The sequence below is a fragment of the Bubalus kerabau genome, chromosome 7 (genome assembly GCF_029407905.1).
Source record: "Bubalus kerabau isolate K-KA32 ecotype Philippines breed swamp buffalo chromosome 7, PCC_UOA_SB_1v2, whole genome shotgun sequence".
NCBI lineage: Eukaryota > Metazoa > Chordata > Mammalia > Artiodactyla > Bovidae > Bubalus > Bubalus kerabau.
The window spans coordinates 118,699,876-118,714,688 of NC_073630.1; the positions used below are offsets into that span (position 1 = coordinate 118,699,876).

At 59.8% G+C, this 14,813-nt stretch overlaps 1 protein-coding gene across 5 annotated transcripts in view; it reads right to left on the reverse strand.

Annotated features, from left to right (window-relative positions):
• ACOX3 (acyl-CoA oxidase 3, pristanoyl) overlaps positions 1-14,813 on the reverse strand; it is a 48,847-nt gene that overhangs the window by 9,398 nt on the left and 24,636 nt on the right. For all 5 annotated transcript variants that reach the window (XR_008717291.1, XM_055589223.1, XM_055589222.1 and 2 more), the window contains 6 exons: positions 12,954-13,136; positions 10,867-10,989; positions 9,185-9,305; positions 6,738-6,860; positions 6,381-6,494; positions 1,827-1,942 (listed from right to left, as the gene is read on the reverse strand). Coding sequence is in view for 4 of the 5 variants with exons in the window: in XM_055589223.1 (XP_055445198.1) it covers positions 1,827-1,942; positions 6,381-6,494; positions 6,738-6,860; positions 9,185-9,305; positions 10,867-10,989; positions 12,954-13,136 (780 nt within the window). In the remaining variant the exon portion in view is untranslated. The remainder of the gene's footprint in view (positions 1-1,826; positions 1,943-6,380; positions 6,495-6,737; positions 6,861-9,184; positions 9,306-10,866; positions 10,990-12,953; positions 13,137-14,813) is intronic.

Consider the following 14,813-nt stretch of genomic DNA (forward strand, 5'->3'; position numbering starts at 1 on the left):
TGGAGTGGAGGGGCCAGCTTCCAAATCCACTTGGCTTTTACGAGCATGTGCGCACGGGCAAATGGCTCCCATCCAGGGCTGTGAAGAGGGAGCAGGAGGGAGCCGGCCCGCGGGCGCCGCTGTGAGAAGCAGCGACGGACCTCATGGGTCCAGTGCTTGCACCGTGCCCCACGAGCTCCTCTCCCCAGTCTCAATCCCTGGAATCGGACACGCACAGGCTGCTGTGTGTTCCTTCTGGGAGAAGTTCAGAGGAGGCCATCAGCTGCCTGGGGACACGGGCCCTGCGGGTCTGCCCTCCACAACCTCCTTGCCCAGGCCAGGAGCATGCTCAGGTGTAGACCATGTCCACAGCTGACCCCAATGACGGCACCAAGGGCAGGCTGGATGGCTCTCCTGGCTTCTCGGGCCACCAAGCTGCTGTCTGAGAATCCCAATGAACAGCTGTGGAGGACATGGTGTGTGGGTAGCACATGGGGGGCCTGGAGGCCCAGGACAGGGACCCAGGTAGGTGGGGCGTGGGGGCCTAGAGGGTCATAGGGACCCAGGAAGGCAGGGCATGGGGGCCTGCACGGTCACAGGGACCCAGGAAGGTGGGGCGTGGGGGCCTAGAGGGTCACAGGGACCCAGGAAGGTGGGGCGTGGGGGGCATGGAGGGTCACAGGGACCCAGGAAGGCAGCCATACTAGGCCAGGGGCACGCAGGAAGTGTCTGAAGGGAGACGCGTTAGGACACAGATTCCCAGAGCCACAGAGAGTGGACCTGCTCCCTGGACTGGAGGCCCCACTGGCTCAGGGGTTCTTGGTCAGGCCCAGTTTGCCCCACCAGGGTGTCTGGCACCGTCAGGAGATAGTCTGGGGTCGTCACAATTCAGGGGTGCTGTTGGCATCTTAGTGAACAGAGGCCTGGGTGCTGCTGGGCCCCCCCAAATCACACAGTTCTAACAGCCACAAGGGAGAGCCTTGTTCCAGCTCCTGCACCCCCTGCTTCCCTCCCGAATCCTCACACTCAGCGCCCACCCTTGACTTCTCGTGGATGGCCTTCCTTGCCATCAGAGATCTGCCCACAGTATTAACAGACCTGGGCCAGCACCCGTGAGGGGTCCTATGAGCTGCCTGCGCTGGGGCCGTGGTGGGGGGCACAGAACAGGAACTCTCGGGGGCAGTCCTAGCCTGCACAGCCCAAGCTGCTCCATAACCAGTGTTTCTACTGCTCCGTGATCATGAAGAACTCCCGAGAGACGCCGGCAGCTAGACGCTGCAGGCCAGGAAGGCCCGCCCCCCGCTCCCCGCACAGGTCCCTCTCTCACGAATCCTCATCCCCGATAAACCTCCAGGCCCAGGAAAAACATTCCGACCCAGATACCAATTTCTGGTGTGCTCTGATTCCGAGTATGTTTGCATTTTAACAAGTTACGACTAAGTGTCAGTAGCTGAGTGGCGTCCGACTCTGCAACCCCATGTACCGTGACCCACCAGGGCCCTCTGTCCACAGAATTCTCCAGGCCAGAATACTGGAGTGAGTTAGCCTTTCCCTTCTCCGGGGATCTTCCCGACCCAGGGATCGAACCTGGTCTCCCGCCTTGCAGGCGGATTCTTTACCAGCTTAGCCACCAGGGAAACCTAAGTTACGAATACCTCAGGCAGAGACGAGCTCTGAGCTGTCCAAGTCTGGACACCAGCCACATGGGGTAGGGGAAAGGGATGGGCTCAGGGCTCGGCTGGCTCGGGTGTATCGCTGGTCCCGGCAGCAGAGAGCCTGAGAGGATGCGGCGGTGCGGGAATCAGGAGCAACTCCTGAGAAAAGCAACTTCTGAAACAAACACGTACCTGACAGTTGTTTATGGCTTCAAAGTCGCTTTTCCCTGAGCGCTTCTCTTGACTGAGCTTCTGGTGACTCTCACGGAGCAGGTAGCAGACCAGCCACTCGTATGCCGCCAGCGGGACTTCAAAGTGAGAGACGGAGAGACACGTGAGTGCAGGGCGTCTCCCCCTGCCGTGGCCCAGCCCTCATGCTGAGTGAGACGGGTCCAGTTCACAGACCCGGAATCTGCGCCCACCCGCCTCCCACCCCTCCATGGTGGTCAGGCTGAGACAGGCAAAGGGGGAGGGCGTTTCCTGGCTCTGCTGTGAGGCCGGCCCTAGTTCTACACGGTTCTAGCAACCAGAGTCCACGAGGTCATGGAGCCCCTTCTGGGGTTGTTGCTGTTCAGTCTGTAAGTTGTGTCTAATTCTTTACGTCCCCGTGGCTCCTCCATCCTCCATTGTCTCCCGGAGTTGACTCAAACTCATGTCCATCCAGTCGGTGATGCCATCCAACCATCTCATCCTCTGTCACCCACTTCTCCTCCTGCCTTCCATCTTTCCCAGCATCAGGGTCTTTTCAAATTAGTCAGCCCTTTGCATCAGGTGGCCAAAGTATTGGAGCTTCAACTTCAGCATCAGTCCTTCCAATGAAAATTCAGGACTGATCTCCTTGACGTGCAAGGGACTCTCAAGAGTCTTCTCCAGCACCACAGTTCGAAAGCAGCAATTCTTCGACGCTCAGCCTTCTTTGTGGTCCTTTGAGGGTAACCACCTCATCCACGATGAGGATACAGAGTCCGGATGAAACTTGGACCTGCACGATATCAGGGCGACTTTCTGGCAGGTGGTGGACGAGTGGTGCCCCGTCCACCTGGGGGGCCAGGCCCTGGGCCCTGGGCCTCACCTCAGGCCTCCTGAGACCTCACCCCCTCCTCCGGCTCTTAAGGGGAGAGGAGAGGAAGCTGCTGACAGGGTGTGGATGGACAGGGACCGGCTGGAAGGGGCTGAAGGGAGACCCCCATCTTCCCGGCCCGGCCCAGCGCTGTGCCTGCATCTGTGGGTCCTTCTGTCTTCACGTCTCACTGGTTCCGAGGGCTTGGGTGACTGAGAACACCCAGCCCGGCAGGGCTGTTCCTGCGCCCTCCAGTGAGGACCAGGGGAAAAGGAGGCACCCAGGCACACGGTGAGGGAGCAGGGGGTGGCCGCGAGGCTCTGGGTCCACACTCTCATCCCCTCCCCAGGCAGAGGGCCCATGCCTGAGGGACCCGCAGCTGCTCTGGGCTCTGGACCCCCAGGACCGACCTGGGGGCACTGGGCCTGGACCCAAAGGCTGGACGCAGGGGCCCTGGGATTTCCCTCCGTGTGGCACAGCCTGTTCCCTGGGAGGACATCCCCTGGTACCCACTGATGCAGACCTCCAACCGTTTCCTGCTGCCGTATCTGTTAACAAACCGCACAGCGCAGCTGAGCTTTTCATTAATGAGCACACGCTCCATCTCAGGCCTGAGGAGTCAAGGGCTCAGAAGATGCAAGCAGCCTGACCAGCTCACACAGCATGTGTGTGTGAGCCTAGCAAGGCAGGCTGGGAGGTGCGGAAGCTGACACAGGGCACCCGTCCCAGAGTTCTGCCAAGTATGGTGGCTGGAATGGGGCCCCCAAAGTCACATCCATGTCCCGATCCCCTGAACCTGTGAATGTGCTCTCACTTGGACAAAGTGTCTTTGCAGAGAGGGCTGCTGCTGCTGCTGCTGCTAAGTCGCTTCAGTCGTGTCCGACTCTGTACAACCCCATAGACGGCAGCCCGCCAGGCTCCCCTGTCCCTGGGATTCTCCAGGCAAGAACACTGGAGTGGGTTGCCATTTCCTTCTCCAATGCATGAAAGTGAAAAGTGAAAGTGAAGTCGCTCAGTCGTGTCCAACTCTTCTTGACCCCATGGACTGCAGCCCACCAGGCTCCTCCGTCCATGGGATTTTCCAGGCAAGAGTACTGGAGTGGGGTGCCATTGCCTTCTGCAGAGAGGGCACTTCCTCCTAATACTGTACGGGGAAATGGAGGATCAGAGAGGGTAAGCATCTAGTCCAAGGTCACACAGCTGACTCCAGAGCCTGAGCCGTTTCTCTGAACACATGATGCAACACACGCCCACTGCCCTGTGACCCTCTGACCCACACAGCGGTCAGAGCAGCCAGCCCACTGAGTGTTAGTGGCTCAGTGGTGTCCAACTCTTTGCGACCCCATAGACTGTGGCCCACCAGGCTCCTCCGTCCATGGGGATTCTTCAGGCAAGCATGCTGCGGTGGGTTGCCATTTCCTTCTCCAGGGGCTCTTCCCAACCCAGGGATTGGACCCCAGTCTTCGGAATTGTAGGCAGATTCTTCACCGTCTTAGCCGCCAGGAGAGCCCAGCACTCCAATTATCTAATATTTTTGTGAGTGAGGAGCCAACGAGAGGAAAGAACTGGGTCTCATGTGATCACGTGATGTGCGGCTCCCCAGCGCTCAGGCCCATTTGTTCAACGCATCCTCGGCACACACGCACCCACAGCACATAAATCAGAGGCAGCGGGCGGAGAGCCGCCCTGCCCCTCCCGCTCCAAATAAACCTTCTAATTCCTGAAGGGAAAAAAAGAAAAAATCTCCTGACCTTGCAAACAGGTCTCGCTCAACCCTGGAAAGGTCCCGAGTGTCCCATCCTGCAGAGCCCCAGGGTCACATGTCACTCGTGGAACTTCTACCAAAGATGCAGCTGAGGCCCAGCCCCGAGGTCTTGGGTTTAAATGATCGAGCACCCTGAGGATGAAGGGAGGGCCACGAGCTTCGGGCTCCCTTCTCCCCGTGGAGAACGTCATCAGGGTTGCTTCCACGCCAAGGCTCTTCTGCCAGATGAGTTTTGCTTGCGCTCTTCCCTCCAGAAGATGTTTTCACTTGGTTGGAACGAGTGAAAATTAGAGCACTCGCAGGAAAAACAGATGACGCCGCCCTGGCACCCTTCCTGTCGCTGTGCACGCAGCAGCTTCTGCGTTCACAGCGCCGGCGAGCAGGGTGGGGGGCGGGTGTGTGCGGCAGGCCTAGGTGGGGGTGGGGGGTGGACACAGCAGGCCCGGGGGGCACGGCAGGCCCTGTGACACGTCCAAGAGCTGGCCGACCACGTGTTTACACTCTGATTTTACCATGGGGGACGGCTTTGGGGAGGGAGGAAATTCCGGTGGGGTGGACGCTACTAGGATGATGAGGTCATTTCCTGGGCTTCCTGGAGCAACATCTGGGGGCTCCGGAACCATCAGAAAGACCTTTGGGGGTGTCCCAGCATCTTCCCAGCTCTTTAAAAAGAGAGGTGAAGAAGGTGTACTGTCAGAAAAGCTGTGACAAAGGGTGGTGAGGGAGCCGAAGCAGTGACGAGCAGAAACGCCTCTGCTTGCTGCTGTAGGTGAAAATGGAGGAGCGACCCGCTGGCCAGTGGGCCCGGCCCGCGTCCGACGCTTGCTCCGGCCGCGGACGTGGACTGGGCGGCCGAAGCTCCTCTCCTGGGGATCTGGGCGGCGGCGCGGCTTGGCAGGGCCACACACACACACTGCCCACAGCCCACAGCCGGGGATGCTGTGATGGGTCGCGTGCCCTTCAGGTACATGCAGGCTGCTCCTTCATCCAGAGGACCGCGGGGGACGCACACTCTGCAAGCCAGGTGCCCTCCTGCCACGCCAAAGGCTCTTTGCTAACAGTGTTCGGGGGGATGTAACGGCGTCTCGACAGCGATTTCTGTGATGAAAACTGCGGCTGGAACAGGGTGGGGTGCCCGCATGTTGCAGGCCGGTCCCGAGCCCCGTGCGGAGCCGAGCGCTGGGCCGGGTACACCCGTGTGTCCCCACCTGCCTCACCAGCCAGCAGAGTCGGTGCCGTCCCAATCCGCGGCGAGGCAGGATGATGGGGGACGCGCCCAAAGCCCTGCAGCTGGTGCGGGTCCAGCAGCGGGCCCAGCACCCTCCATCTCTGGCAGCTGGGCTGACTTTCCAGCTCCTGGGTGACCGGCCAGAGGGTCAGCTTCTGCCCACCTATGGGGGAGGGAGGGCAGCGTGTGCCTGGGGGTTGGGTGGGACTACAGAAGAGGGCCCCGAGGTGCTTGGCCACAGGGCTTCTGGAGGGGCAGAGGGACGCACGGTCACTGAACCCCGCAGAGCGGGTGGCGAGGACTGTGCAAGGCTCCGCTGTGCGTGAAGCTGCTGCTGTGGACACAGGATTTGACAGAAAGACGCGTGGGCCCTTGGGGGAGGAAGGTGCATCCTTCAGACGTCATTCACACGCAGTAGGGAGGGGAGGGGCTGTAACCACCCCTGATCTTTCTGTGACGTCTCTGCTTGACCACTCACTGTGAAGCCGGGAGAGGGGGCAGGTGGGAGCCGGGACTCCAGGGAGCGGGGAGCAAGCTCCCCTCTCTCCATTGCTGGCGTCAGCAGCCGAGTTAGCGCCGGACACAGGGAGGTGTCCGCGGATGAATCATCATTGAATGAATGAGGTGGCAAAGCAACAGGCTGCTTCCCGCCGGGCACAGCGCACCTGGAGACAGGGAAGGGCATGTATTTACCTGAGGAGTCCAACAAGTCCTCGGGGCTGGAGCCCTCGAACCTCCTGTCAAGGATGTCTGCATAGCCATCCAGAAAGTCCACGGTCTTCAGGGGGCTCTCGATGCGGGCACCACCTAGGGGCACAGCCGGTGACTCTAGGGAGAGCCAAGGACTCCCCACCCCAGGGCGTGTCTGGAAGACGAATCCCCCTCCCCCACACCGCCACCTGCCCCGGCCCATCACTTCAGAAGCTGGTGCAGCCCCATCTGATGGCGTGTTTCCTGCCCGTAAACACAGACGCCATCCTGACGGAAGAGCCGGCTCGGACCCGGGGAACGGCTTCGCGCCGCAGGGCTGCGGGGCTGCGGCCGCCTCACCTGGGCCCCGGCGAGCCCGCAGGCCGAGCAGGTAGCTGCTGGTCTGCCGCAGCAGGACGCTGTTGTCGCCTTCGTACGTGCAGTTGGGGTCGTTGTCGTCTCTGAGGTCGCCCAGACGGTTCACTGCGAGGGGGTGTGCGCATCACTGGGGGTGCGGGCGGGAGAGATGCCCCCACCCCCTGCCACCTGGGACTCTGAGGTCAGGTCCCAGGCCCAGTCTGACGGGACGAAGCACTTCCTGCCCTCTCCAGGTGCAGCTCCACCCCCAGCCAGTGGTGTGCCCTACCCATCCGGCTGCTGCCTCTTCAAGGACAGACTGGGAGCACCCGCAAGGTTCCCGGGAAGCCCTGTGCTGCACTCGGGAAGCACCCACCGCCACCAGCGACGCATCACCCCCACGAGTCTCACGGATCACCTGCAGGGCGCCCTCTGGGAGGCCACCGACAGCGCGGACCGTCTGGGCGGGTGCCCTCCTTCCCCGTACAACTAGAGGCACCCTTCTCTTTACACAAGACGTCAAATATCTGAAGACAACGCTTCTTTTTCTCTTGCCTTTCCTACCAGTGAAATAACCCAATTCCTTCGCAGAGTTCATAAAGGATTCTTCCTAGACCCTCCCCACCTAGGTCTCCGGCGTATTAATAGAATGTTCTCCAGATGTGAGGCTGAGATGGGAGACTGGGTAGGACCCCCAACTTCTCACACTCTCATATTGCTGTGAACAGCCCAGGAGGGTGTGAAGGTGCCCTGTAGCAGGGCTGAGGCTTGTGGCCGCCGGTGACAGCCTGACCGTCTTCCGCTGACTGGCTGCCCATGCCACAGTTAGGGCCCTAAACGTGAACACCTGAGAGCGGCCTTAGACAGACGACCAGAAACTGATATTTAAATCTAGATTAAAGGGCTTTACATTTATCCCTGAGTTTGGCCACACTGGCTTCAGCCCAGAAGGAATTATGTGATGATACTTGATTCAGTCATTTCTGCTGTCTGCGGGCTGCATGATTCAAGCTTCTCATTCTAAACTATTTATAGTGTCTCTATGAGCTATAACAACAAACAAAAACTACGAAGAACAGTGCACAGAAGACAAAACACACGGGTGAGGAACTTCTGTGGCGCCGTGGTTACCCACACGTCAGGAACAGAGAGCGGAGAAACTGAGGGCCCCCCCACCACCACCCCCACCACCCCCCCGCCCCCCACCACACGAGGAGGAACTGGGATGCATCTTCACCAAAAGCTCACGGCTATCTACAGAGTGTCACCAAGATGCTCAGACTCAACCAGGGGCTAAAAGGCTCCAGAGTAATAAGCCGTCAGGGCAGGTCTCTGCCAATTCCACTGGCGTCTCGCCTGAGTCACCAGACTTTACCCATCGGTGACTGAAGGTCAGCACATGGGAAGTTAGGCAGGTAAGCTGCAAATAATAAGCAGGACTATAATAATAATGGGCTTTTCTGATGGCTCAGATGGCAAAGAACCTGCCTGCCATGCAGGAGACCGGGTTTGATCCCTGCATTGAGAAAACCCCCTGGAGAAGAGCATGGAAACCCACTCCGGTATTCTTGCCTGGAGAATCCCTTGGACAGAGGAGCCTGGCAGGCTACAGTCCAAGAGTTGGACACGACGGATTGACTAACACTTTCACTTTCATAATAATAATAGATCAGAGTAACGGGGCACAGGCCACCTGCCCCACATTGTCTAAACCCTTCAAGCATATTCATTCACTCACTCGCTGCAAGAACCTCTGTCGTGCCATGCTCTCATCAGCCCCATCTTATGGAGAAGAACACCAAGGAGCGCTGTGTGGGGTCAGCTTGCCCTCAGATACGCAACCAGTGGCCAGCAGAGGCAGAGACAGAGGACACAGGACCTGGGCCTGGCCTGTGGGTCACCTGCCCTGTGCACCACCCACCAGCTGCTCAAACAGCCGCCAGTGCCAACAGAAGTGAACGCCAGTCTCAGAGTGCTTCATCGGAACAAAACGCGCCAGGGTACTGCCAAGTCATCGACCAGAAAGTTCCAACTCAGATGAATGCATGATAAGCTCCCTTCCGTTCTGGTTTTCAGTCTCCATGCTGCCTCGTGACCCCCAGGTTTCGGCCAAAGAGCATCAGGTGGCAGGGAACCGAGGGATGAGACGAGCGCAGGGCCCGGCCAACCTGCTCTGGAAAGTTCCAGACGGTAAATGTTTTAGGCTCTGCCGAGACATCTCAGCTCTGCGGGGGGAGCAGGAACACGGCCACAGGAAGTGTGTAAACGAATGGTCACGGCCGGGCGCCGATAAATCACTATTTACAGAAACCTTTATCCACAGCAAAAGCCTTTGGCCCAAAGGCTGCTGTGTGCTAACTCCTGGTTGGTCGTGCGCTGGCCCCTGGTCAGGTATGAGTCACATGGTAGGGATGAGGACAGAAACCAGCCCACGTATCTCTGAGACCTACTGGCCAGGTAGCCGTGTCCTCCACATGCCTCGCGGCACTCCTGGATCCCCCGCTGGGCCGTCCACGAGGCCAGGGGCTTGCCGGCCGACGACAAGGCGTGGATCTCGCGTCCCAGCTCGGCCTTGGGAGGGAGAGAAGCCCACAAGATCAGGGGAAGAGAGGCTCCGACCCCGGAGGGCAGGGGACAGTCCAAGCTCAGCCTCAAAGACCTACGCCCCTCCAGTCTGACCCCAGGTGGCTGAAAAGTGCAATAGCAGGAGCCCGGCTTTAGCTTAAGAAGCAGGACTCAGCTACTCAGGGACACCCTGCGGTCTAGCCACACTGCTTCCTCGCGCCGGAGATAAACCGCCGCGGCGGCTCAGCGGGTGAATCCTGGTGGGGAGGCTGATCGCGGAGGAACACGCGTCATGACTCCGTTTATATGAAGTTCACAGCGTGAGCCTGAGCGACGGCTGTTCAAGCTCCCGTCGTTCACGGGGAGACGAGGAGGAACCCCAAGGGATGGGACTGACACGGCGCCAACACGCTGCCCCCAGGGGAGAGGTGGGGGGCAGCCCCAGAGGGCTACAAAGCCCTGGCCATTCAGGGCCCCCTGTGCAGGCCCGGCTCAGGGTCCCTAGCTTTAACACATCTAGTAAGCATTCTTTCACTTCAACGTGATCGTCAGTAACAACAGTTACAAGAAAGACACGCCCGCACACACACCTGCTACATAGGGTGGCCTGCTTTTCCAGCATTTTCAGCTTCACAGAAGCGCTACCTTGTAACCCATGCCTGGGTTGAACTACTTTTTCTGAGCTTCAGGGAAAAAAAAATAGATCGTGGTGACACTGGAAAACATTGTTACAGGACAGTCCCATTGTCAGCTGGCAAAGCGCCAGTGGCTCACGTTTGAGGGAAAAAAAAATGCATCGGCTCCACATTCCTGATGAAACGGTCCTTGGGCTCACATCAGCCTGACTGCGCGGCTGCACCCTGCCAGCCCCCCACCCCCTCACCCTCCGCCTCCTGACGCCTGGGTGTCTATGCTGGATATTCCAAAATGTGCTAATTCAATACAGGCTTTTCAGGGCGTGGTTGGTAAGCCCGCCCTCTGTAGCATTTCTGATGAGTTTTCAGATGCACTTGCGCTGTGCCTTTTTGCAATGCCCAGGAGGCAGTGTGAAGCAAAAAAAAAATCAACACGTGAGGCGTCCACACACAGAAATGAGCAGAAGACCCTTTCTGTGCACAGGGGCTGATCTCAGCAGGTCTGCACGCTCGCATCTGGCAAAAAGCCACGCCTGTCAGCTCACATCCAGTCAGCTGGACGCAGACCTTTTGTGGGGTTGTTTACCAAAGGATCAGAACCGTGAAATCCATGGAGGGGGCCGGTAATGTGGATTTTGCAAAAGCATCCTGTTCTCCAGAAGAGAACAACAGCTGAACTCACAGACGGGAACCAGGAGCCGTGTCAGCATGTCCTTGAGAACGGGGGATGCGGACATGTGCCGAAAAGGCCCCCATACCCGAGACGGGCTCCGGGAGGACACGGCCCAGGGGTCAAGTCGGACAAGCCTGCGTCATCCCTGCAGATCCACACACCCATGTTGTTTTGAAAGAAAGGCTGAGACTGCCCTGTTCAAACTCGTTGAGATTTAAATGAGAATGAACGCTGCAGAGAAAAAGCAGGGGGCTCTCACCTGCCTGATGCTCTGGTCTTTCCCCAGGAGGCCTTGCTGAAGCTCCCCCAGATCCAGGAAGAGCGATTTGAAAAAGTGGTCCAAGGCGTAGGCGGCGGCCAGGTACGGCAGTAAGCGCCATTGCTGAAATGGACAAATTCCCGCCTGAACACCGCACGTCCTCAGCAGGGCGGGGGCGGCCGGAACCCACCCCCACGGTCCCGATAGTGCACAAGGCCCTTCACCTCTCCCGGACGCCCCACCCCCCCACCACGGCACCTGCCCCCTGATGCCCAGCCACCCCGACAGGCCTGCTCAAGGAGAGGCGCCCACGGGCACCGCCCTGCACTGCTCTCTCTGCCGTCCTGGCCATGTGATCCCTCAGCCAGAGTAAACACTGAACCAGAATACAACTGAGACAGCCAGGTCACCGTGCCCGAGCACAGGGCCAATCTGGCAACGCCTTGCCCTTTGTGACCCTAGGAGGAAGACAGCGATTGCCCCTGGGCCAGAAGGGGAAACAGGCTCCCGGAGGCTGAGGGAGCGCGTCCATTTCACCAGCGCGTCTGCTGCTGCGTGGATGGGGCGGGGGGCTGAGAGGACCCGGAAGACAGTCACCACCGCCACCGCCAGCGATCCCCGCGTGTGGTCGCCGTGCCGCCGCCCTAACATGGCTCAGCCTTGCAACCACCCACAGAGGGGTGTGATCACCGCTCCAACGTGCAAAGGAGAAAACCAAGCACAGAGAGGCTTAGTGCCTCGCCCAGGGGTGCACAGCAAGGCTGGGTGGACTGCGGCCGGAAGCCCACACGTGGGGCTCGGGTGGGCTCAGCTGACCGCTGAGGCCAGGCCTCAAGCCCAGGCAGCGGGGCATGCTGTGACCTCACGAGGACCACGGGGTCCAGTGGTGCGGTGGACGCTGCGTGTCAGCCAGGCACAAACTAGGCACGAGGCTCTTCCTCGCTTGCTCATTTGGTGTTAAACCAGGTTCGTGGTCCTAAAGGTTAAACACATTCGATCCAGTTACAACATCCTGAAACTCTCACTCAAATGCGCCTTTGCTCACGCATCACTGGGCCCAAGACTGGGGCTCGTCCACCTGCTGCCTCTGGGGCCCCACCTGTGACCTGGGGACCACCAGCAGCCCACCTGGTACGCAGGGCAGCTGCGTGGTGGGCACAGAAGTGCTGGGGATACAGAGGTGACCTGGGGACCACCAGCAGCCCACCTGGTGCGCAGGGCAGCTGCGTGGTGGGCACGGAAGTGCTGGGGATGCAGAGGTGACCTGGGGACCACCAGCAGCCCACCTGGTGCGCAGGGCAGCTGCGTAGTGGGCACAGAAGTGCTGGGGATACAGAGGTGACCTGGGGACCACCAGCAGCCCACCTGGTGCGCAGGGCAGCTGCGTGGTGGGCACGGAAGTGCTGGGGATACAGAGGTGACCTGGGGACCACCAGCAGCCCACCTGGTGCGCAGGGCAGCTGCGTGGTGGGCACAGAAGTGCTGGGGATACAGAGGTGACCTGGGGACCACCAGCAGCCCACCTGGTGCGCAGGGCAGCTGCGTGGTGGGCACGGAAGTGCTGGGGATGCAGAGGCGCTGGTGGAGGCGTACTGCGATCCAATGCCACGCCCGGCCCCACCCCGGCCAGCTGATCAGGTGATGCTCGGCTTGCGGCACACCCCTGCCATCCGAGGCTGCCTCGACCGTGGAGGGCCTGGAGAGGGGAGTGTCCCCTCTGCTAAAGGACGCCACCATGAACACCGCTGCCCACTCAGCCACTGTGTCCCGGGATGAAGGGGTGTGCCAGAGCGCAGCCTGGATGCGCAGGGCCCGAGACAGGGTAAGCGTGCAGCGTGCATACCTGCCCCCCACCCCCGCCTCAGCAGAGCGCACCCTCCAGGCCCCTCATTTCCTTTCAAGTAAAGACCATCGTGGAGCCCATCTGTGGCCTGCGAGGCTGCACCCCTTCCCGGGGCCTGGCGTCGCACCGTAACTCCAGAAGAGGCCCGGTCAGCTCCCCGTGACCCAGCTGTAGAGACCTGAGAGAGGCGGTGTGTTTGCACATGGATGGAAAGCCAGCGAACCCACGCACGCAGACGCTCTACCTGCATCGGGTACTGCAGCACCGGGACTTCCTCCTTGTCCGTCGGCCCAAACTGACGCCTGGTGGCCGAGAAACGCACAGCAATGGACACGGCCAGCTTCAGGTTCACGACGGACATGCCCACGATGGCGACCCGGCCAGACGACAGGCTACCCAGGGACTCGCTGAAGCGCTGCCCCACGTCCTGTGGGAGGAGAGCAGGTGGCAGCGGACCCGGGACCGTGGGCCACCTCGGGGATGGGCACAGGGCTGGAGGGGCGTGCCTGTCCTCGTTCAACACCCCAGGCCCAGCCCCCAGGGCACCCCAGACACAGGGTCCTGGAGCCAGGAGGGCTGAGTAGCAGGGGGGCCAGTGTGCCCATCAAGGGACGGTATGGGGGACACCCAGCCCACACGAGGTAAGGGGCCCTGGGCAGACACACGATCTGTGCAGACCTACGAGCTGCCACATAGAGGCAGGAAGCCCTGCTCTTGACCTCACTGAGGAGCAGATGCGGCTGTGCCAAGAGCGAGGCTGGAGGTGAGGGCAGAGAACAGAGCTGGCACCAACATCTTGTACATAAAAAGGGTGCCCTCTCCCCGGAATCCGGGATTCCTGCCTCCCCGTTGAGCCACCATCCCAAGGGCTGGGTGGTCATTGGAATGGTCATCCGTTACTCTCTGTGATCTTTTGTTGTTGCTGTTAAGTCTCTCAGTCGTGTCTGACTCTGCGACCTCATGGACTGCAGCACGCCAGGCCCCCCTGTCCATCACCAACTCCCAGAGTTTACTCAAACTCAAGTCCATTGAGACAGTGATGCCATCCAACCATCTCATCCTCCATCGGCCCCTTCTCCTCCTGCCCTCAATCTTTCCCAGCACCAGGGTTTAAAACTAGGTAACTGCCTGTGTGCATCTGTTTTCAGTCTGTTGCAAGTTCCAAGGTGCTTACCATGGTCCCTAGTAGCAGCTTGGCTTTCAGGCCCATCGGCGGCGCTTGGGTACATCGGCCTGACAGTCTCGCCAAGTGACGTGATCACGTGCACCTCCCTCACCCCCTGCTGCTTCTCCCGCTTCATTTATTTTATTATTCAGGCTTTTCTTCCAAAACTATGTCCACTCTGGTGTTTGTGCGGCCGCCTTCCAGGCCCCTGGCCATGCGTTCTCGCGCACGAGTGGCATCTTAGCTGCGCTTGGAAAAAGCACGTGTACAGTTGTTTTCCATCCGTGGTAAGAAATGTCCTTTCCCTGACTGCTTTCAGGCAGCACCGTGCGGGGAAAATCAGAGGTAAAGGGGCTTGGATCCCACGGGAGCTGCTCTGCCTCCTGTCCCGGGGAGGACTCAGGGTCTTCTCTCTGAGCTTCTGGTATTTCTTGACAGTGAGCCTGGGGAAACAGCCCCTGACCCACTGTGTGGGGCCCCCTGAGTCGAGGCAGTCTTCCTTCCGTAATTTAGAGACCTCTGTCTCCGCTGTTTCTACAAACCGTCTCTGGGCTCTCTCCATCCCCGCATGCCGCCTGCTTCACTGATATTCAACCCTGCTGGATCGACCCCCTCCACCGGGTTCTCTCATCTGCCTCCGTACTCCTGGGTTTCATATCACTGTTTCCTTTTCTGAATGGCCTCCTGTGTCACCTCCAGCCTCTCTCCTGATCGGAAGGCACTTGTCACATTTGTTGAAGCCCTGCTCTCGGGTCCGAGCAGCCTACGTGTGGCATTGGGTCATCCTGGCTGTGGGTTCAGGACTGGGAGGGCTCAGCCACCCTGACCTGGCCAGGCCTGGAAAGGGCCCAGGGCCGGGCCCCTACGTGTCCACCCTCAGTGAACTTCCAGGCAAGGTCAGTCCCAGACGCCGGAGGATGTGGTCGCCCCGTGGGTGCC